This window comes from Anabrus simplex, chromosome 8, assembly GCF_040414725.1.
Source record: "Anabrus simplex isolate iqAnaSimp1 chromosome 8, ASM4041472v1, whole genome shotgun sequence".
NCBI classification, from domain to species: domain Eukaryota; kingdom Metazoa; phylum Arthropoda; class Insecta; order Orthoptera; family Tettigoniidae; genus Anabrus; species Anabrus simplex.
In genome coordinates, this window is record NC_090272.1 from 15,839,348 (window position 1) to 15,864,780 (window position 25,433).

Consider the following 25,433-nt stretch of genomic DNA (forward strand, 5'->3'; position numbering starts at 1 on the left):
ATATAGCTAGCATTACAGTATTATGGTTGGGGCAACTGGCCTTCCACTTCCAAGACCCATGAGAAAGAAACATTAAATGTCTAGTTCATTTTTTTTACACATATATTCAACAATACAGTCGATATTCATGTTAGAGTGCTGGCAGATAAAATGATGGTGACAGTGCTTTAGGTTATGTTCAAGTGAAGCGATGAAGTGCGAAATGCATAGTAAAAATCAAAACATGTCCTGAGCACAAGGTCAGATCCAAAAAAATATATAGTCACACTAATTCTGGATGAAGAACAGTGCTGTATCTTCTGGTGATTAAATAAACTTAGCGAAAACTACATCTAGGCATAAAATCTTTTGAAGTCTTTTGCTAATGAATAGACCCTTTGGAGGAAAAAGTTAAATATGATAAGGATTAATATGACTTTATCCAGTTTTTCACAAGCTGGGCTGAGTGGCTCAGACGGTTAAGGTGCTGGCCTTCTGACCCCAACTTGGCAGATTCGATTCTGGCTCATTCCAGTGGTATTTGAAGATTCAAATACATCAGTCTCATGTCGATAGCCCTGCGGGACTACATTCCGGCACCTCGGCATCTCCGAATAGCGTAAAAGTAGTTAGTGGGACGTAAAGCCAATATCATTAATTACATTTAGTTTTCCACAAGCTGAGCATATCAAGCAAAAACAGTGTCTTGGTGACATTTTAGTCACTCCGCATAGGAATGTCATTGGGTGCTGTGATTTTTACCCTTCGGTTTGCTGATTTGGCATGTATAACCTAAAACTTAGGCTAAGTTTGGACAAATTTTAAACATCAACATCACTATTTATTTTTAGCACCAGTAATGTATTTTCACTGCAGTGTGTAATTATGTTATTTATTTCATTAATATTATGATAATTATTATAATTGAGCATAGATTACTTACAATATTAAGACCACCCCAGCCGACAAGAATTGGTTTTGTAGAGATATTTTTAAATTCACGTTGTTTTCTTTCATGATGTACACACCAACTTTTTGTTTTGTTATGGAGTATTTAGCTGTAGCCTAAATTTGTTTACAAATGTAAGTTCTTCAATACAGAAATAAAATAATAACTGTTGTATGCCAAGATAAATGTGTATAATTAGAGCTGTCAATTTGGTTCATAAACCCTTTGATTTATTACTTTGATATGGATCACCCAAAACTTGGGTTAGGTTTGGAGAATACTTTAATAATCTGCAGATTCTAAGATGTAATTGACGCATTTATTTAAAGCACCATAGATTTAACTTTAAAGTTTTACCATTGGAATAGCACTCATGGAAACGTGAATAAAAGTTCAAACACATTCACTGTACATTAAAAGGATTTTCACAGCAATACACTTTATACTTTTCCGATATATCACCGGCATTTCTCCGGCTCGGCAAAATCCATTCTTCCATGTTTTATGGCCCTTTGTCACATTAATATACATTTTCGCGGTGGTATGTGATGTATTAGTGCACATTGGAACTATACACCTTAATAAATTTTCTACCTTACTCTCTGCGCAGGATTCGTTTGAAGTCCAAATTACAACATTCAGATTATTATACAATGCATAGACATTGAATTCAACTATACCAGACACTAAACATAAAGTAGAAATACGTAAAGTGTATCCTGTTTCTCACAGCACACTATGTGTTATTTCGTCTTCTAATACGGCCAACCTGTACGATGACGTTAGACCAATGAGATTGCGTACTTGCGTCTCGTGACATTTTCGTACTTTAATTTGTATTTTTATCATATTTGGAGTTATTTCTACATTCCAACCACATTTTTGAATTCTGCATAAAATTTTGAATCGGATTAGCACTTTTTAATTAAAACTCCGGATCATGCATGTTCCCCAAATACAATTGTGAGTGTGTGTGTTTTTTTTTTAAAGTATAAGCTACAGTCATTGTGAATTGATAATTACATATGATAATAACTCACAAATTTGTTATAAAATGTATGAACTACTGTGTATAGAATAGCACACAACTTTTTTGTACATTACATATATTATAAAACATAAAAACTACTGTATATAGAGTAACATATTTTATGTTTTTTCTGTGATGCATATAAAAGTGATATACGTCTTTCTTGTGACTTATTATCTAGAACAAGTTTTTATTTAGAATAAGCCTGGTACAGAATCTATTCAAGAACGGTTTACTTCCACAGTGTGTGTTTCTTTGGCTGTGTTGTTTGGATGTAAATGTTAACGAAGTGATCCAAACAGCCAAAAGTGCATTGCCACTTATAACCAGTGATGTAAGGTGAGACTTTTCAAGTATATTTGCGTGTGTGTGCGTGTGTGTGTCTCACAGCATTTTGAATTAAAATGAGCAGTTATATAGTATGTAGCTATAAATACAATGATTTTTTTCATTTGTAAAAATTGGCAATTTGTCAACTTTTTGTCTTGTAATTGTTTTAATAGTCTTACAAACAATTTTTTATTCATTGGGATTGTAATTTTTTTCCAAAGCAACAGTTGTATAAATTTTCTAATTTAAGAGATTTAAAAGCAGTGGGTGGGGTGGAGGGCTGTGAGGGAAGCAGGGAGGCCCTGTAAAGAAATGTTAATAATGTTTGTATTTAACAAATCAAGGCTAACTGAATTTACTAAAAATAAAATGTGCATTTGTTGGCAAAAAAATTATAAACCTGAAATCATCAAGGGTGTAATTCTTCGTAAGAACTTTAAAAAAATTCATTGCATTAGGTACTGGAATGTTGTTGATAGTTACACTAAATATACTGAAAATGGAACTCAGACACCCTGAGGGAATGTAAGGAGGATTGCGAGGGGAGGGGAGGTTTTTGAGGCACACACTCACTCTGTTAGTCAGTCGTGAGCGTTAGTGTAGTATATTTATTTTTATTGTGGTAGTGATTTTCTTGAGAAAGTTAAGTTACACAGTTTGTCATTTTAAATAGTGTTACAATTGAAGCATGGCCGGAAACAGAAAAAGGACTGCAGCGAGTTAAACAGACTGAGACAACAACATTGAACAAACTGATTGCCATTGTTGTTGGATAGTTGACTTTGTAATGAAGGTATGATAAATGCAATTGCAATATTGCAAGATCAGTGGAGTGAATATTTCGAACTAGCTTAACTCTAAATTATTGTATGTTATGAGATTTCATACTGGTCCTATGGTCTACAGGTTGTGAGCCTGCTTCTCTCCCAAAGTTTCCAAGTTCTTTTCCAGCCCAGGTCAAAGATTTTTATGCAGATATAAGGGCTAGTTCGAGGTCCACTCATCTTTCGTGAGCCACTGTCTGAGTGTAAGATAGCCCTGGTCCAAAATGTCAAGGATAATGGGTGTGAGAATTTGTCGCACTGATCATGCATAACCTCCCAGTCTACAGGTCTTTGGTCTGCAGAACAGTCACTTGGTAAGCTAAGGCCTCTCTGGGCTGTGTTGTCATGGGTTAAAAGAAAAGACTTTAAGGTAACTTTAACCTTCCTACTCTGTGTCTTTAAAATCACATATTTCATGAATGGGTCGAAAAAACCCATGGGGATTTTATGTGGTAATAATGGACAAACAAGCACATTATTGATTATGTTTTATTTAAATTAATTAGAATCTTGATATTAAGAGATATGCAATTAGTTATGTTACTCTGATTTGGTGGGCACCATAATTTAAAAACAACAAATGACATAATGAGACATGACAAGAACAGGGGCCTGTTTCATAAAGCTGCAAGTCTACAAGTGTACAAGTTGTAGTTACAAGTGGATGTTTCTACACTTATAGGAAATTTTTGTTTCATTAACAAAATTTCTACAATTGTGTTGGTACATTTCACTACAGTCTTACAAGTCTGTTGATTTCAGTGAGATAGCCAAGTGGAGTCAAACATGAGTTAATCCTAAACAGCAACAAGTCCACCTCTGTGGTGTAGTGGTTAGTGTGATCAGCTGCCACCCCCGGAGGCCCGGGTTCGATTCCCGGCTGTGCCACAAAATTTGAAAAGTGGTACAAGGCCTGGAACGGCGTCCACTGAGCCTCAAGAGGTCAACTGAGTAGAGGTGGGTTCGATTCCCACCTCAGCCATCCTGGAAGTACCGAGCTCGATAGCTGCAGTCGCTTAAGTGCGGTCAGTATCCAGTAATCGGGAGATAGTGGGTTCGAACCCCACTGTCGGCAACCCTGAAGATGGTTTTCCGTGGTTTCCCACTTTCACACCAGGCAAATGCTGGGGCTGAACCTTAATTAAGGTCACGGTCGCTTCCTTTCCGTCCCTAGGCCTTTCCTATTCCATCGTTGCCATAAGACCTTTCTTTGTTGGTGCGACGTTAAACAAATAGCATCCTGGAAGTGGTTTTCCGTGGTTTCCCACTTCTCCAGGCAAATGCCAGGATGGGATGGTACGTAACTTAAGGCCACGGCCGCTTCCATCCCTCTTCCTTGTCTGTCCCCTCCAATCTTAATTTAAAATTTTCTTTGGGCTATAAAATGCAGAACACCTTCAAGAAAACAACAAAATAAAATATTAAGCAAACTAACAATTAGTGTTAATGTTCAATCGATCCTAATTAATAAAATTGAGACCTAAAATCTATTATTACACTGGTTCAAATAGCTAAACTTGTTTAGTAAATCTTAAAAGAAAGTTAACAACTTCAGTGCCTTAGATTCCAATTTAATTTACACTTTTCACCAGTTTTTGGCATACCAGGATTAAAATTTAAGTAGGATGCTAAACGAGGAGCTCCCACAAGAAAATTTACGACAGTGTTATAAACCTCATGATTAATCCGTATTGAAAGTTATGACTTAAAAACCAATTTCGGTATTTATTAATCCACCTGTTCAATATTTTTTGTCCACTTATGTGGTTACAAATACATATTAAACACTTAACACTTTCGAGACATGTTTCGCCCTTTCATATAGGGCATCTTCAGCCTTAATACAATCTTAAAAATATTACATATAATATTAAAAAAGAAGTTAGAATATTAGCCTTGGTACACATAATATGAAAATGGAATATATTTGATAAAATGTCAATGGAGCACCGTCTATGGTCAGGGTCATAATAAAATCATTTGGTCTGAGACTAAAACTTCTTATATAAATTTTGAAGTTCTAATAAAATGGTTCAATTCAATTTGTCTTCCTATTTCTCCTAATGCGATAGTAGATACATTTTTTTCTCTAACAAGATAAGTGATATCACAAACACAGAAAGATATGTCTTGCAAAAGACGTGGTCAAGGTCGCTGCTTTTGTCATAAATGTGAAGGTAGTAAAACACTCGAAGGGTAGTTGTAAATAATGTGGAAACTGAAGCCTCGGTATACGATCGTGAGAAATGTGGAACGTCATGCAGGCATAATTTAGTAGAGCAACCTTGCCGAGAGCTTTCAATAGTCTACTGGAATAATTGTTTTCTGTAAGGAGAAGGAATGAGTCTTAAAAAAATTGGTAAGCAAAAAGAGAGAGAATTCTTCTATTTGACTAAATTAGAGTGAGGACTTAACGTGTTTGTTATAAACAGTTACCCATTACCTTCCATTATATCAGTAAACACTCTTCTGTTGGCTCTGTTTCTCGTATTGTATCTGTGTTGCAGAGGCAGTGGTGAATGCGGGGGGGGGGGGGGGGGAGGGGTTGAGGAGTGTGGAAGGGACGGAGGGGATGGGTGGAGCTATCTGTGTTGAGGCTGATGAAGGGAGTTTTATGGATGGAAGGAACCTTAGAGTGTAAAGAATTATATATATTAGGGGTATCTGAACTAACCGTGTTTAATAACCTAGGTGTTAATTCATGTAATATACTTTTAATGTCTGTGACATTATTAAGATTCTGATCTAAATAGATATATAGACTTTCTAGCTCATTTAACATTCTTCCTTTTTCTATATTCCTAATTATTGCTAGATCCTTTTCTATAGATTCAAATCGGTGACCAGTCTCCCTCATATGCAAGCTCATCGCTGAGTACTTCCTATGCTTTTCCCCGTTAACATGTTCCATATATCTTGTTATAAAGCTCCTTCCATTCTGTCCAACATATGAATAATTACACTGTGAACATTTTAGTCTATATACTCCCGATCCCAAATAACGGTTTTTGTCGTAATTAACTTTATTATGGTTACAGAATGTGGAGTGATTTGTGTTAGTGCTTCTAAATGCTATATTAAAATTATGTTTCTTGAATATGTTAGCGATCTGGTGAATAGCTGGGTTGTTATAAGTGAATGTAGCATACTCCATCTTTTTTGTTTTTTCTGGTATCAGATTCGTGGACAGCCTGTTCTTAATTTTGTTGATCAGTCGATTGACCATTTCTACTTTGAAGCCATTAAGTCTAGAAAGGTTCTTAATATAATTTAATTCTGTCTTTAAGTTCTTAAGATCTGATAATCAATTGTCGAAATAGTCCCACTTATAAGGCCTCCAAATATATCCATAACTTTTTGAAAAAGCATTACACTTTTAATAATAAACAACCCCTAAGAAACTTCATTGATTTGTGTGACATTTTGAATAAATTTAGTTTGCGTCCAAATGAGGTGATGTGCTAGTTTGATGTAGTGAATATGTACCCGAATATTCCGACAGAAAAAACGGTTATTATTTATGACAAGATTTGTAGACACAGTGGCCTTAGTAAATTAGATGTTGAAGAACTCGTTATGATATTAATATTTGTATTGGACAATTATTTCTCCTTTTATAAACAAATTGGATTAGCAATGGGTGATCCAATTTCGGGCATCTTTGCTGACACATTCATGGATTCAATCGAGCGCAATGAAATAAAAGCAAAAATTAAAGGAATTGATTTATAGTTAAGATTTATAATTATAAACAAAGGAATCACCAATAGCAAAGAAGTTTTGGATAAGTTAAATGAAATCTAACCTAATTTGAAATTTACTACGGAGGACGGGTCAATAGTTCATTGAATTTTCTAGATATAACGGCCACAGAGATAACAGTTTCGATTTCCAAATCTTTAGGAAGCCAATACAATCCTGTACAACTATAAACAATTCTTCATTAAACCCTAGTTCACAGAAACAGGCAACTTTCCATAGTCTAATATACAGAGCACTTAGTATTCCTCTGTCCCCCAAGAACTTAGACAGAATTAAATTATATTAAGAACCGCGCTAGACTTAGTGGCTTCAAAGTAGAAATGGTCGATCGACTGATCAACAAAATTAAGAACAGGATGTCTACGAATCTGATAGCAGAAAAAAGCAAAAGGGCGGAGTATGCAACATTCATTTACAACAACACAACTATTCACCACATTGCTAATGTATTCAAGAAACATAATTTTAATAGATTTGTTCCAACAAGAACGAGAACAGTTTGCAAACTGTCTTGACGCATGCGCAGTAAGGAAAGAGCATTCAAACAAACTTCAAACTCAAATGCGGACTCGGAGTTGGTTGTTCCAACAGACTGTGGTCCGTTCATGAACCAGTTTGCTGACTGGCAAAGCAGTTCGTGCTCCAGAACAAGAACTGTTCATCAGTGACATGCGCAGTACTACAAAATAAGTGTGAGCTGTGCATTGTGGTCCATAGCTGTCACTTGGTGAAGCGTGAACAGCTGATCAGTATCATCTGGCGCGAGCAGAAGACATGTTACATGTGCAATTAAATACTGTAGAAGTACGGTATTGTTATACAAATATATAGTAAAAGTTAAAGTTATACAGTTAAAAAGTCATATTTGACTACACACTAATAAAGTAAGAGATACGAGATAAAGACAAGAATGATGCATGACAATTTTGAAGGCGATTCTGATGATCTTATGAATTCAGACTCCAGTGAAGATGATCTAGGGATATATTACAATATCCCAAAAGCAAATAATGAAATTTTATTTAGGCAAGATGATATAATTTTATTTGTTTGCTATCATTTTCACATTTATTTTCACTACCTGTAACTCATAATTTAGTAACCAAAATTCTCTCTCTCTCTCTCTCTCGCTCCATCTGCAGAAGAAACAGTACCTCGCTATGACAATGAAACGTTCAAGGAGCATTTTCGCGTCAGTAGGGAGATAATGGAAAATATTGCAGAACGGTATGAAGGAAAAGTGACCAGTACAAACATCAGTCTGGCCAATATGGAAAACTTTCTGCACTGAGTCAGCTTTTCCTGCAGCTGCAGTAATAATAATTATAATAATCGTTAAGTGTTGCTTTTCCAATATAGGTTCAAATTTTCCTGTGGTTTTTGGGCATCCGACTGCAAGTTTCCGGGATGTTGCAGATCGGTCTGACATTTCTTTGAGCTCTCTACATAGAATTGTCAAACGATTGACTGTCTTCATTAGCAACTTACCTCCACAAGTGATCACTTGGCCTACAGAAGATGAGAAAGTAAATATTGAGCAACATTTCAGGGAAAGTGGATTTCCAGGTGTCATTGGTGCCATAGATGACTGTCATATTGAAATTAATAAGCCTGTGAATGATCCCGATTCTTACATGAATAGAAAAGGACACTGTTGTTCTTCCTCTTTATCTGTTTATCCTCCAGAGTCGGTTTTTCCCTCGGACTCAGCGAGGGATCCCACCTCTACCGCTCCAAGGGCAGTGTCCTGGAACTTCATGCTTTGGGTCGGGGATACAACTGGGGAGGTTCAAAATCAGATATGCTCTATTGGTGGAAAAATATCTAATTCCCTCCATGGGAACTTAAAATTTCCATTTGGAATTGCTAGGCGGGCATTAATTCCATTGTGGAGTCTTATCTCCCGTATACAGTTATCAGACTGTGCCTAATAAAAGGCTTCTGATAAGTTCACCTGCATACACCCCAGCATCAGTGGGTAGGGTCTGACACATCCCACTCTGAAGAGTCTAGTGTCAGACCTAAGACGAAATGCTGGATTTATAGAGCAAACGCCTGAAAAGCCATACATCTAATTTTTGATCTGATTTTGATAGGCTCTATTGGTGGAAAAATATCTAATTCCCATCTGTCGCTTTGCCATTCCCATTTCTGACGACAGCGCAGTTTTCCTCACCCGCCTAATTTGGTGGCCGCGACAATAGATTATTAAACACGGTTAGTTCATATAAACTTAGGATCCCTAATATATATAATACTTTACGCTCTAAGGCTCCTTCCATCTCTCCGAGTAGTAGACCCCGCTTCCATCAAACTCCCTTCGTCAGCCTCGACACAGATAGCTCCACCCATCCTCTCCACCCTTCCACACTCCTCAACCCCTTCCCCCCCCCCCCCCCCCCCCCCCCCGCATTCACCACCGCCTCTGCAACACAGATACAATACGAGAAACAGAGCCAACAGAAGAGTGTTTACTGATATAACGGAAGGTAGTGGATGACTGTTTATAACAAACACGTTAAGTTCTCACTCTAATTTAGTCAAATAGAAGAATTCTCTCTCTTTTTGCTTACCAATTTTTTTAAGACTCATTCCTTCTCCCTACAGAAAACAGTTATTCCAGTAGACAATTGAAAGCTCTCGGCAAGGTTGCTCTACTAAATTATGCCTGCATGACGTTCCACATTTCTCACGATCGTATACCGAGGCTTCAGTTTCCACATTATTTACAACTACCCTTCGAGTGTTATACTACCTTCACATTTATGACAAAAGCAGCGACCTTGACCACGTCTTTTGCAAGACATACCTTTCTGTGTTTGTGATATCACTTTTATCTAGTTAGAGGAAAAAAAATATCTACTATCGCATTAGGAGAAATAGGAAGACAAATTGAATTGAACCATTTTATTAGAACTTCAAAATTTATATAAGAAGTTTTAGTCTCAGACCAAATGATTTTATTATGACCCTGACCATAGACGGTGCTCCATTGACATTTTATCATTATTTTATCAAATACATTCCATTTTCACATTATGTGTACCAAGGCTAATATTCTAACTTCTTTTTTAACATTATATGTAATATTTTTAAGATTGTATTAAGGCTGAAGATGCCCTATATGGAAGGGCGAAACATGTCCCGAAAGTGTTAAGTGTTAGAATGTATTTGTATCCACATATAAGTGAACAAAAAGTATTGAACAAGTGAATTAATAAATGCCTTCATTGGTTTTTTAGTCACATTCCCTAATAGATTGAAGTAAAATAAATAAATAAATTACACAAAGGGAATCAGGCGTAATACAGTAGAATAAAATCCAGGAAAGCAATAGGAATGGGCGATAATAACACAATCATACACAAATTATCTTCAGGTAATAAACTAAAGCAAGATGCGCAACCAGCATTAACTCCATACCACCAGCAAAATCATCTACCATTACCATGGCAACAACAACAAACACGCCCACCATAGCAAGGATTGAGCCAATCCCAAGCAGGGACGCAACAATACAAAAGTTAGGGATCCAAATAAAATCAGAAAAGCAAGTCCCAGCAGAATTTAAGAAAAGGACAAAGAATTAATAAAGCAGAATAAAATTAAAGAGGGGGAATGAAACTACAAACGCATAAATCTTGTGAACACTGCCTCGCTTAGTAACCTTTCCGTTATTCAAACAGGCCCACAAACAAAGACTCGAGGTTTTACCAATTAATAATAATAATATTAATAACAAAATTATGTTTTAGAATACCATTATCAACATATAGCCAGACAATCATATTTATCAATGAGAACTGATTCACAAAGATTTCCTTACATCCAAAATAATAATAATAATAATAATAATAATTCACGAACCCAAGTTCCCAGAGCGTATAATAAACAGTTTTAAAATTCCTAAATATCTTTCGCACAACACACATTACATGCTTGATAACACTTCGTCGAAATGCTAACAGTTGTGAAGCTGAAGAATTTGCAAACTTAAATTGGAATTTTTATTAAAACTTACTCTCGACGATGTAGTTGAAATTCCAAGGCACTCGCCATACTTACGACGATGAGGCTAGTAGAAAATCACATAATTAAAACAAACACAAACGTGAAGGTGTTTCTGGACCAAATCCAAAAGAACATGAATTTTCACGAGGAATTAACCCCGTTGTATCTTTGAAGTCAACCAGAATCCACCGGTTCGGCAGGATTCACAGCGAGGTGTGAGTAAAGCGTCCATCTGGCCTCCATGCTCATAGTAGACAGCCACACGCTCGCTTCAACAACAGGCTGGATACACTTGCCAGAAAGGTGCGCCAGCAAGCTGCGCAGAAGGTTAGATGAAGGGCAAGGAAGTTCAAGCTCCCTTCAGGAGAGAGCACCAGCAGACATAGGCTCACAGCCAAAACATTCTTTCCAGCTGTTGCATAAGTAAAATTCAAACGAGCTGAACCATATACACAAGCGTAGAAAATGTGACTAGTTTGTGACTTCAAATCACATTAAAAATAACATTAGTCCACATCTTGATGAAAGGTGTCCGAAAATGAATTTCTACGGGAATAAAATCCAGTTCCAAAAATGTCTATGAGGGAAGCTTATTTTTGTTAGTTGTGTCATATTGACACAAGAAAAGCTTTACAAACAGCACATTTTTTTTTTTGGTTCTTCTTTGGTCCACATACAGTGCAATGACCACTCTTTTTTGTTGGTTACATCTCGAGAACTGGTACCCGCAGCTTGAAGGAGTTTCACCTTCACTGCTCATGGAACATCTCTTTGGATTCTTTCTCTGCGTAGTTGTTCCGTCATTGATTTTCCTTTTCAGGAACAAACTCCTTTTATAAGGTTTCTTTGCATTGTAATTTGTTTTCACATGTAGAGCACATAAGCATTTATTGCTGCAAGGTCGATTATATTGTAAAATAAGGCAACAGGCCACCTTCTAGTTCCCCTCTTGCAAGTGTACTTGCTAGCAAATTTGTCTGTCATGTCCACACCACCTTTCGTGGTGTTATAATCCAATATCATGTTTGGTTTCTTGTGGGGTGCATTAGAGATACTGTTGTCATGGTGCATAGTAGACTGAAGTATTACAGCCTTGTTCTTCTTAGGCACATAAGACACTATGGTAATGTCTTGCTGGAATCCAAAAGTTGATGACAACGGATCCCGAGATAGTGATGGCATAAATTTGCAAGGAATTTCAGGCATGTTCCTGTAGAGTGTACCAACCAGTGTTGGTTTCTTTTTCAGAAGCTTGCTAGCCAGGGTAAAGTCGGTGAAGAAATTGTCTGTAGTGATGTTTCTCCCAGTTTCCTCAATACCTTTGACTAGTCTCAATATCATATTCCTTCCCTGGTTCACTTCTCTCTGTCCGTTTACTGGTTTACCGGTGTCAACTTCAGCGGCACACACATAAGTTGTGTTGAAATCTGAGAGGAACCATACTTTTATTCCGTATTTTCATCTTGGTTTAGTAGGTAAATACTGCCTAAAGGGACATTTTCCCCTAAAGGGGACCAGCTGTTCATCCACAGTAGTATTTTTGAATGGAACAAACATTTTAGGTAGTTGTGATATGAACATGTCAAACACATCCCTTATTGCAGCTAACTTGTCATCTGGGTTATCGTTTGGAACCGTTGAAGAGACATCGTAGCTCGAAAGGTAGGGCGACCATCTGCTTCCTTCCATAATTCTTGAAGTGATTCGCCCGCTGATTTGTAGACCCTGGCCAACAGAACCAAGCCTGTAAATATAGATAACTGCATGTCATTGTTTGTTGTGATCATTAGCAGTCAACAATAAAGACAGAAACTGCTATTGTTACTAAAATGTGTAAATCGTACATACCTAAAAATGTTTCAAGCCCTATAGGAGAAATGGGCATGTAGGTTTTCCCTTTATCTATAAAAACCCTCTCCATTTCACAATTTGTTTCCCATAAAATTACTTCTACCATTTTATCAGTGATGAATAACTTCATTGCCGACATCTGGGAATCATCTATCCTCTGAAGAGCATATCTCGTGGGTCCATGTGCAATACTCATTATGTTACCCAATCCAAAATACACATAATTGAAATTTACGTTTCTCTATGTATTATAAATATAACTTACTGAAAGCTTGATGAGGTTATAGGTTATAGGCCTATAGATATAGGTATTACATAATGTAAATGAAGCAGTAACATAGTTCATATTATATGCTGAACGTACCTTACACGTGATTGTGAATAGGGTTGTTTTCTTTATTCTGCCCCATTTCGAGATATGTTCACTTCTTGTTGTACAGACCTCATCTTGTAGCTCATTATCAGATACTTGGAACTCATCATTTTCTTCTCCTCCAAGAGAAACGTGATCTTCGTCATCAGCTTCCTCTTCATGTTCACTCTCACTAATTTAATACAATATATTTCGTGTATAATTCTCACATAACCATTGATGGCCAGCCATATTTGAACATGGAAACAATGAACAGATTCTTTACTGCAGCACTCCCTAGTGGTGGAGGTAGTCAAACATTGTTTCTATAATGACTGGCAGGTAGTGCTGCATTGAAATTAATGGATAGAGTTCAGCAACCAAAAAATATTTTAAAAACATGTCAATAACTACTAAACGAGATGAACAAATACACATGGTTTTGCAGAGGTGCCAACTATTACGGATTGTCCGTAATAATTACGGATTTCACCTCACGATTACGGAATTACGGTCAAAGGGGAAATTATTACGGAAAAGCAGACATCACAAAAAAATAATTTTGAACGGTAAAAATAAAAGGAAAAATTTTCAATACTTTCGAGTCTTTCTTCTAAATCGTCCTTGTTTCAATGCTTGTGAGTTGGCAACATACTTATTCGATCGTGACTTCCTTTGCTACCCACAAGCGCTGTAAAATTCATTGTGAATGAAGGAGCTCAGGCGCTGCCCTTCTCCACTATAAATCCTTCAGTAATGTCGTATTTGCTGTGTTAAGTGTACCTGGAAAGAAGTAAGGCCTACATTAAGCACATTAGCACTGGAATCGCTTATGGTTCAGAGATTCACAATTAAGTATTAAGTATTAAGTATGCTTTAGAGGACACTTCCTCTAAAGCATTACTTTGTCAATTTTATACATTTTTCATCTAAACAGTGTTATGTGGCTGAAGATGTTGATAATATACGAAACATGTACCACTTTTGACCATTAAAAATTGCCTTAAGCAATCATTGTATCGACTAGGTGGAAAATAAATACTTAATTGTGAATCTATTGAAGTGCGATACGGACCATGAAGCTGATTTTATATGGTTCAGAGGACGAAAATGCCATCGCAGTGGGAAGGATGCTTCAAGAAAAACTACAGTGAAAAGCAGCTGCTGCGTGAGAAACAAGCTACAATTAATGTTTTATCACAGAACTGACAGGTTGTGTGCAAATGTTATTGTGTAATATGGTATACTTTCGAATAGATTGCTAGAAGGAAGGGCAAAGGGGGTGTCATTATCGACAAGCAAGGAGCATGCTTTGGACTTGACTCGAAATTCTTCTCGGGGGCGGAGGGCGATTACTGATAATCCACTTCAAAGGTTGGCACCTCTGGTTTTGTGGATATACAGTCCATATTTTTTCAGATACAAGCAATTGAAAATGAAATCTGGGTAGAAGGGTTTAAAATACCTTCATTGAAGTTAAGATATATTCTACTTCCCCCCCCTTTTTTTTCATGTCCGGAACATACTCAAGGCATACCTCTAGTTGCTATTGTAGAGTGTATCAACATATGTTTACCCTTTCTTTCTTTTTTAATTTTTATTTATAGACTCTTACATCTGTAGTCGAGAAAGATACTTCAACTGTCCCAGAGTTATTTTATGCAGTACAAGCTCTGACCAATGTAGGGCAGAAGAAAGTTGATGCTGGAAAATTGATCAAGATTTTACAGGCAGCTCTGAAGAAAGATGACAGTTTATTGAAGTAAGTAAAATTTAGATATCTATTATCTTTTCACATCTTGCATGTAAATAACAATAGGTTTCCATTTGGCTACTGTTCTGCAATATCCTATTTTTAAAACTTGGTGAAACACAGAAATTCCTTGAAAAATTATCTCTATGGCTTGGGGACTAGCGAGAGAGTGCAAGTAACAATGGCGATTGGAGTTGTTATATGCACGGAAGGGATTGGTGCATAGATTACAAATATTCCCACATTATGTGCCATGGTAATTATTTTGTATTTTATGAACGTATTTTAAGAACAAATAGATTAGCTAAAGCACAAAAATTAACATGGGATATCTACAAAAAGAAATGTCTATCAATAAATAAAATAATTATCGGGGGATATCCTTACTTGATATTACATACAAGATTTTATCCAAGATTATATACACAAGAATCCAAGAACAACTCGACCAAGAACTTGGAGAATATCAGGGAGGATTTCGACCAGGTAGAAGCTGTCCAGATCAAATCATTAGTTTAAAATGGATAATGAAGCACCAAAGAGTTCGAAGTAAGGGTCTGGTCATCACGTTTGTAGATTTTAAAAAAGCATACGACAGTATTCATCGTGACTCATTATTAAAAAGCCTTAAAGAATTTGGCTTACATCAAAAACTTGTTAACCTCATTAATATGACTTTTAAAAATACGAAGGCAAAAGTTAAATTTAGAGGTGAATTATCAGAATCATTCACTATAAGAACTGGACTTCGACAAGGAGACGGACTTTCACCATTGTTATTTAATTGTGCATTGGAGAAGGTTATGCGTGAATGGAACAAGAAATGCCAACCAACTATCAAGATCGGTAGAAATATTAAACTCAACTGCCTTGCTTTTGCGGACGATTTAGCATTACTTGCAAATACAATAGAAGAGGCTAAATTTCAAATTGAACAACTAGAAATTATAGCTAAAAAAATGGGATTACAAATTTCATTTGAAAAAACAGAAATGATGCCAACTTTTAAAGTTGATTTACCAGTTATTCAGCTGAACAGTAATAAAGAGATTAAAATTGTTCAGAAATTCAAATATCTTGGGGAAATAATAACATGGAACACAAATGAAAAAGAAGCAATAGAACACAGAACAACTAAATTTAAACAAGCACAAAGACTTACCTGGCCAACCTATAAAAAAAAATCTCTTTCGATAAACGCTAAGCTGAAACACTATAATTCCATAGTTAAACCAGAGGCAACCTATGCTAGTGAAACTTTATTCAAATTAAATGTAAAATCTACAACAGACAAATTACAGAAAACTGAGAGAAGAATTCTTAGAACAATTATTAATAAAAAACACCAAGTTGATGGACAGTGGAGATTGTTGCCTAACAACATTGTCTATCGTGAATGTGAATCAATAATATCTACAATGCGTAAAAGAAGAATTTCCTTTTTCTGTCACATATCAAGATTAGCAGACACCAGGATATTGAAACAACTATTCGATTACTTTTTGAAGAATAAAATCAATAATAATTGGTTCAAAGAAGTTCAGGACGATTTGGAAGAATTGGGTATAACTCGGCAACAAATCAAAGACAGAAAAGAGAAGAGGATTTTGAAGAACAAAAGCATAAGTCTCAAACTAAAAGCAGTTGAACGGAAACAATATACTATATCGGACACACAAAGGGCTTCCAGGTCGGAGAGGATGAAAAAGTTCTGGGAGAAGAAGAAGAAGAAGAAATTAACTCAAATGTATTGATTTCAGTGCTCCAATGTGGGCGTAAAATATGTAAATAAATAATAAATAAATAAAAAATAAAACACTACAACACAGTTATAAAACCGGAAGCTACATATGCAGCAGAAACACTCTTTTACCTGAATAAACAATCAAAGACTGACAGACTTCAGAAAATTGAAAGGAGGATTGGAAGAACCTGTATCAACAAAAAATATCAGAAAGATGGACAGTGGCGGTTAATACCTAACAAAGTCGTGTACAAAGAGCTAGAACCCATTACAGATACTATGCGTAAGAGGAGACTGGGATTCTTTGGACATATCATGAGGATGCAGGACTCGAGACTTCTGAAACAACTAGTACAACACAATCTCGTCTCAAAAAATACCACAACAGGATGTAAATGGATCAGAGAAGTAAGAGAGCATCTGAACGAAATAGGCCTTACAACAGAAGACACCAAAAATAAGATAAAATTGAATACAAAACTCAAGAATACAAACCTCCGCTTTACCCTTACACAAAACAAACCAACAACACGCACATTTTCAACTGAGGAAAGGGCACGAAGATTGGAGCGTCTGAAGAAGTACTGGGAGGACCGCAAAGCCCGAACAATCCCTTCAAAGAGACCTGAACGACGGACTGACTAAAGTGATCCTATGTGGTCATAAAAGAAGAAGAAGAAGAAGAAGAAGAACGTATACCTCTTTTCTCACAGAGTTGAAAAGATGTGTGTCTTTGTAAAACATGATCAGACTACACATTACAATGGCCTAAGCAGAAATCCACGTACGTGACTTACAGAGACTATAGTCGTATTCAAAACTAAAAATTATTGGATGACCCTCTTTCGATGCCATGGCATAAGGTACCGTATTTTACTGCATAATTGTCGCCATCACGTAATCGTTGCATCCATGATTTTCAATTAAAAAATTGGATTTTAAAATTTCATTGCATAATTGTCACATGTTCAAATTTTTTCATCAAGCTGCTTAAAAGGTGAGCAGAACTGCAATGTAAATTTCATATGAATGTGCAATTTAAATAGGTATATGGCTTATCAGCAGTTTAGCATCACAGTCACATTCGCAAGATATCGCATGCACAATGGATAAAAATAAAGTAAAAGTCCGCTATAGCGAGTACGGCATACAAGAACTCCGTTATAGCGACTTTTTTTTTTTCTGCCCCTTCAAAATTCCTATATTAAACTGTGTATCGTCCTTAGGTTACAGCGAGAGCCCTATCACCGACACATCCGTTATTATGAGCGATTAAGCGTGCATGATTTTTTCCGTTACTGATATTTATGAAGAAAGGCCGTCTACTTGCAGAACGTGGACACGTAATAAATTTACTAGAAAAACAGTTTGCAGGAAATACCAAGTGTAATAACTGCTGATGTGATAAGAGAGACATCGGTTCGCCAGAAACCTTACCAGTTAAGGTGATAATGGGATTAATGATCATGTACACATTAAGCAATGTTGACTTTAGAAAACTACACAAGTACGAAGGATGAGTTTTCCACCTAATCTATACTTTATTTACAAAATGTTTAAAATTATCTACATTAAAACAGTTGAACGGAAACAATATACTATATCGGACACACAAAGGGCTTCCAGGTCGGAGAGGATGAAAAAGTTCTGGGAGAAGAAGAAGAAGAAATTAACTCAAATGTATTGATTTCAGTGCTCCAATGTGGGCGTAAAATATGTAAATAAATAATAAAAACAGTTTCGACTCGTAAATAGGTCATCAGCTGTTGGTGAACCTGCTTAATAGCGATTGTACATACAACATTACTAAAAACTAATTTAACAAGAATGCCTTATTCTAATATAATACTACTGTTCCTTCATATAAATTAACATATATTAAATATCTTACACTTTTATATACTAAATTTATCATTATTGTAATTAAATTTATATTATACAATTCACTCCAATATTCAGCTTAAGGCATATCATGCTACGGATGAAATTTTGAAATTAAAGAAAGTAGGTTGCATAAATGCAAGTATGAAGAGGGGAGCTCTTCATACTTGCATTTATGCTCAGGTAAATTAAAAAATCTGAGAAAGAAAAAGGAAGTAGGAATTAGAATAACTGATAGAGAGTGCCTGCTAAATGGTTAGTGTGCTATAGTGTGTGTGTGTTACTTACGTGTGGGTTGGATATGTCTTCAAGTATAGTCGGGAGTGTGCAGCACACTGTTGCGTGTACGTCGTGTGGCTGTTGTAGTGTTCAGATTGAGAGGTGGTGGGGAGGGGGAAGCAGCCTCTGGTGTGTCCTTTGGGTTGTGTGTGGGTTTGTGTCTGTTGATTTTTTTTAAATATGTGTCTTCATTTAAGTTGAGGTTGGGATTAGCATATTGGTGCATATTGATATAAAAATTTTCCATTATATTGAGCAAATGGGCCTGTGGGGTTCATGTATCATGTATCAGCTAGCATGTATCAGCAACAGCATACACTAAGAATGAACATACTACCTGTTAAACAAGTTACAGAACCTCGGTCTACTACGTTCCCTGCACAATTGCGGCCCAACAATGAACTTTGATTGTATCTATACAACAGTTTCATAATGTTGGCATACTGCATAGATATTTGAACTTGACACCAAAACCTCAGTGATCTTTTATTCTATAAAAACTACATTTTCAACCTCAGCTGTACAATTTTTGGAATATGTGGCATTCAAGGGACTCCAGCATACCAAAGCCCTTCATTGTACCATATGTATATATGTATCTTGTTTGACGTAATGTTGGCAACCGTACAGATTTTTGAATAGAACTCCAACAAGTCAAAGCCCTGTAATCTATCCGTCTTACTTTTAAAAAGTCCTTATACAGTTGTCTAACACTTGTATACAGTAGTTATACAGGGAATAAACCCTGTATAAGTGTTTTATATTTTTCTTACTAATAAACGTAGTATACGCATCGTATTACTATACAGCACGTATACACTCGTTCCAAGGCGTAGGAATCCCTTCCTGTAGTTCACTGGTGTTTTTCGCACGTTTACCACCTTTATGATCGCTTCTGTTTGTTATCTACGAGGAAAACGTTCCGGAAAGTCGCACAGTAGCACGGCATATCGAAAAGGCAGTGGCAACACACAGTGAGAGCTGGAAATTGGCTTATACTGATATCAACATTTCTTCAGCTTGCTTGTGTAATGAAAGCCAAAAAATAAATGGAAAAGCTTAAGAAAAGATCAATAGCTCCTAAGTGGGATAGTACGGAAAACGTAGCCAATTGTAATTGAATCGGCGAGTTGAAAAGTGTACACATTCCAAAATCCTTACTTTCAGGAGAAAGGAAAACTTGTTTTGTAGTTAAAAGAAAGGTTTGATAAAAAAAGATTCTATTAGGCATTTGTACATCATATTTCTGCGTATTCAAGTACAAAGTATGGAAATCATATTACGTACAGTTTTCAAGTTATACCATTTTTTTATGTCAAGGAATCCCTTTTTAAACTCAATTTTGGGAAAGATCTTTGTAGAGGCAGATAATGTATAATACAGTAAACTCGCAATTTCAACAGTCTATTAAGCAGTAAAATATTATTAGCCCTACACAAAAATACGCCCAACCACCATTTCTTTTATCGTTATTCATTGTCATTCCGTGAGACAGCTGGAAATGGGCTTATATTAATATCAACATTTCTTCGGCTTGCTTGTGTAATGAACGCCAAAAAAGAAATGGAAAAGCTTAAAAAAAAGATCAATAGCTCCTATCTGGGATAGTACGGAAAATGTCAGCAATTGTAATTGAATTGGCGAGTTGAAAAGTCTACACATTCCAAAATCCTTACTTTTCAGGAGAATGGAAAAACTGTTTTGTAGCTTAACCCTGACAGTAACACGTCTATAAATATCGCTTTAGTTTCACCACATGTTTCGAAGACGTGTTACTCAAAGCCTATTATTTAAAGTTACATTAAAGTTACCAGATGGAATGAACAAGGAATAGAGGTGGTGGAGGGGATAACTCTCCCCTCCTTAAGAGGAATAGATGGCATTCATTCACACAACACGTCAGAAAAACGTATGCTGTTACTGTCAGGGTTAAAAGAAAGGTTTGATCAAAAAAGTTTTTATTAGCCAATTATACATCATATTTCTGCGTATTCAACTACAAAGTATGGAAATCATATAACGTACGGTTTTCAAGTTATACCATTTTTTATGTCGAATATGTCCCTTTTTAGGGTACTCAAATTTGATAAAGATCTTAGTAGATTCAGATAATGTATAATAAACTCGCAATTTCAAAAGTCTATTAAGCAATAACACATTATTACACAAAAATACGCTCAACCATCATTTCATTTATAGTCATTCTTTGTCATTCCATCTCTTGTGTTTTACTTTACGAATGGTATATGTCTTCTATGTTTAAAATACCGTGAAGATCATCAACGTTATCGTCCATTCTTTCAATGTGTGTTCGATGTTATATGGATAAGTCGAATATTTCACCACGATTATATTACTGAAGACACCAGGAAAATAAACTGCTCACTCGTTTCTTTTTCCGCTACTCGCAGCTATACAGCGCTTATACAAGGGTCCTGGTCTGTATAAGCAATTCGATGAATAACTATAACAGATGTATACACAGGAGGATTATACGCGGTTTATTAGTAACGAATTTCACATAAACAGTGTATAAACCTTGTATAAATGTTGTACACCGTTTATTAGTATACTCCGTACGGCTCTACTTCTAAATTGACGTTTTAGCAGATTTTGGCTCTGTCTGGTGGTTATGCGCTGAAGCATAGACATCCAACCAATCCCAAGCTGCCATTCATATTGATTTATATCGGCAGAGCACGATCTCGAAACTTAGTTGCCAACTCTAATATTTACATTTGCCACGTGGTTAACCTATCTCGCTCAGCGTGTTTGGTATTCGGTACGGTTCGCGATCTTTTGCATTTTCCTTCATTATTTAGTATGTTTTTCATATTGTTGGAGGGTTCCAGTGACTCTGAGATCAGTAGAGTGTTCCCTTTGTAGGCCATAACCTCCTTTCTGTGCCAGCCATTAGCCGTTAATGATGTGTTATTTCCTCATTCTCTTTTATTGTTAATAATATATTCTCTTATAGTGCCAGATATTGTTAGAAAGTGTAGTTCTTGTGAATTTGTTTTCAATCCATATTCATTCGTTTTTCTGATACTGTATTACAATTTAAAAGGGCTGTTTACCGCGGTCATATTGCATCAGCTGTTCTTGCAGGCGTAGCGCGCTGGCAAGAGGGGGAAGGCGATGCTCATTTGTTTTGCGAAACTTCAATTTAGAAGTAAGGCCGTGCGGAGTATAAGACGGTATATATATGAAGTAACTTGTCCTGACTGACTGACTGACTGACTGACTGACTGACTGACTGACTGACTGATTCATCATCGCCGAGCCAAAACTACTGGACATAAAGAAATGAAATTTTGGGGATACATACGTATTAACATGTAAGTGCTCGCTAAGAGAGGATTTTTGGATATTCCGTCGTTAAGGGGGTGAAAAGGGGGGTGAAGTTTTAAAATGAGTGTATCTATATCTCAAAACTTTAAAAGTTTGCAGATGTAAAAATTGGTATTTAGAATCTCCTTTAAAAATAAAGAAACACACGTATTTTTTTGTTTTCGGAAAATCCCAATAGGAGGGGTGAAAAAGAGGTTGAATATCTTTAATGAGGATACTTATATTTCAGAAACTGAAGACATTACATTGGTATTTGGGATTTCCTTTAAAAATAAAAAAATGTATTTGTTTTTGTTTTTGGAAAATCCAATTAATGAGGGTGAAAAGGGGAGGGTGAATTTTTGAAACGAGTGTATCTGTATCTCAAAACTTTGAAAGATTACAGGGAATCTGTAAGGGAAGTTGTGCATTTGTCATAACACAACACATATGCACAATGTCAACAACACAACACAACAGCTCACTTGGAATTTTTTGAAGCAAGTTTTATACTTTCACTCTCTGAATGCAGCGTTCAACATGGACTCGCACACTAGCAATATTGTAAGTGTTGTCTACTTCTTCATGCATGAAGAGAGGCATGACTAAAATTGCATTGCTGTGCTCCAATACAGTTTTTATGCCAGGGAATCCTTTATCAGCCATGGTTTGATCTCGTGGTCCTACCAATTTCATAATTCCACAGTCATTTGTGATAAAACTGTCACTAGCTCTACCATCATAACATTTGGAAATAAATGTCACCATACCACAAGGTGCAATTAAAGTATATATACACACACTGGCTGATTTCAGGAGGCTGTTCTGTTTTAATTTCAGTGCAGTCTATAATAGCTCTACAATTTGGATAGTTCCCTTTAAAAACAGAAGGCAGTGTAGCATTAACAGTATCCTTGCTAAGCCAGAAAACCCACTTTTTTGTTGCGTGTTCCAGTACAGGTAAAACCGATTGAAATATCCTAGAAATAGTACTACGGTGAATATTGAAAATAACAGCAAGGTCAGCAAATGGCAAGGCTAACTTGATTTTCATTAGGAATACCAAGAGTCTATTTTCTTTACTAATTTTGCGTGTAGTAGTGTCTGGCAGTACGTTTAAAAATATATTTAAAATTTCTTTGTTTACACCAGTGAGAACATTTAATTCTGATTCATCAGAAACTGAACTGTCTGTCTATTAGGTCATCAGCCCAGAGGCTGGTTGGATCCTCAAATAGCACCACCAAAGGTTATGCGGTTATAAGGAAACCGCAAAAACCAATGGCAGCACCAAAATGAGGCGTACTAGGCAAGACGCCATTGCTTTCCTCACTGGGTCAGAAAGTGCTATTGCAGCACGACTGACCCTATGAGCAACACCTTTCATAACACTCAGATGCACTACTCGTGCTCTGAATGTCATTACTCAGTGCCACCCATACCCCAGCAACTTCCATATTGTCACAGCCATGGATGAGACTGGGACTTCGATGAAAGCTACACTTTACTCTGGCCTGTGCCAAGAGATGGATACAAAAGTACTGTATCCATCAAGAAATGGCAGCAGGCAAGAAACTGAACTATAACCAAAAAATACTCTTTCTTCATATGGGGAGTCAGGCCCAGACAGTTTACTATCATGTCTAGGTTTAGCATGTAATGTGTGAATGGCTGATATACTTGGTTGTGTGCTGACACTATTTCAAACCAAAACACAACTGAATTCAAAATTACATTCTACACCATAATTTTTATTTGAGTTTGGGCATCGGCTTTAATGGTCACTAGAACAAGCTCACTATCTTGCAGATCTGGTATATGAGGTGTTGAAATGATTAAATTTCTATTTACACTTCTCTTCTCCAGTGTTACAAATCTGCTGAGAGAGCCTGTTCCTGTCGACTTTCTTCTGTAACATTCTGGAAAGATACTTGGTACATATGCTGGACTAGAAGGATGTTGAGATTTACATCCTCCTATGAAGGATTTTGAAGGTGTCCACAAAGTACCATCTGCCCTGAAAAATGAATTGTGTACATATGGTGATAAAGTTTGAGCAATCTGTAGGCCTAAATGCAATTATTATTCTGAACACATATTGTAAAATTACGCTTATTTGATTTTCTATTCTAATGAATTTAAATTATTTTGTGAGTATCTGGTTTCATAATATTACTTTCATAGGACGATTTAAAATACTGTAATGTTTCTTTATTTAATGTTTATATATAATTACACATTAGTAAAATATTTCTGTAGGCTATTAAGATGGTGTTCCTATTTCTTGCCATATAGGCCTATTTCTGTAAATATATTTATCCACTGGTTTAGGAAAACTAAAAAAAATTCACAATTTGCTTAGTATTAAGGTATTTATTATTATTATTATTATTATTATTATTATTATTATTATTATTAGGGCTCAGATGTTTAGGAAAAGTCATATTTTTTCTTTGTCTCTGTTTTCCTAATGATTAGATTTAGGTACAAATCAGCTGGTTATCGTCGCAATTAAGTGATTTTTATGTGTCATTCAACATATTTTGGCTATTTTTTGTCATAAGGTCAAATTTTGAGCTATTTTCGTAGAAACGTCATATTTCAGTCATATTTCGGCGACAACTGTAGCTGTGCAAAATTTTCTTCATCTTACCAAATATGAACTTGTTACAAGTGAAATATGTAATGCGAGTGGAATGTATTTTTTTTGAAGTCTTTGTTTGTAAAATGCAATATGATGTTTTATTTTTATTGACCTAACCTGTACTGTATAATGTTGTAACATAGGCATTTGTAAATAGTAGAATTCTGTCTATAGTTCCTGGAAAGATCTAGAGAGTTACATAACTTTTGTACAGGGTGTGTTACTTTGTTGGTATGTGTTCTAGAAAGCGTGTTCTGTCTATTCTGGAAAAATACGACTTTCGCGATCATGCGTATTCTAGAATGTTAGTCAAAGTTCTCGATCGAAAGTAAGGTTGTGATTGGTGAGTCTAGGTGGCGATAGGGAACACATGCACGCTGATTGGTTGCCTCCAAGGCCAGTAATTCCTATATATAGCGAGCGAGGCAGTGTTCGAATGAATTCGGTATCCTGATATCTGTTGTTTATAAGTTTCATTTCCGTATTGATGGATATTACTTTACATAAAAACAATATATATACAATTCTCCACCTTATCAATACGAGTTTATTTTACATTACAAATATTCAAGACTAGTTTCGACCCCTATGGGGTCATCCTCAGTTGACAATTGTAAATTGTTCATAAAAACATCACATAGTAAAAATTAGACTAGTTTAGGCTGATCATTAATGTTTGGTGTGTCTAGTACATGACTAGTGTGCATTGTTCAT

At 36.1% G+C, this 25,433-nt stretch overlaps 1 protein-coding gene across 1 annotated transcript in view; it reads left to right on the top strand.

The window, feature by feature from the left end:
• OstDelta (oligosaccharide transferase delta subunit) overlaps positions 1 to 25,433 on the top strand; it is a 427,988-nt gene that overhangs the window by 91,622 nt on the left and 310,933 nt on the right. Inside the window, exon 4 of the mRNA XM_067152997.2 lies at positions 14,696 to 14,850. Coding sequence (XP_067009098.1) covers positions 14,696 to 14,850 — 155 coding nt within the window. The remainder of the gene's footprint in view (positions 1 to 14,695; positions 14,851 to 25,433) is intronic.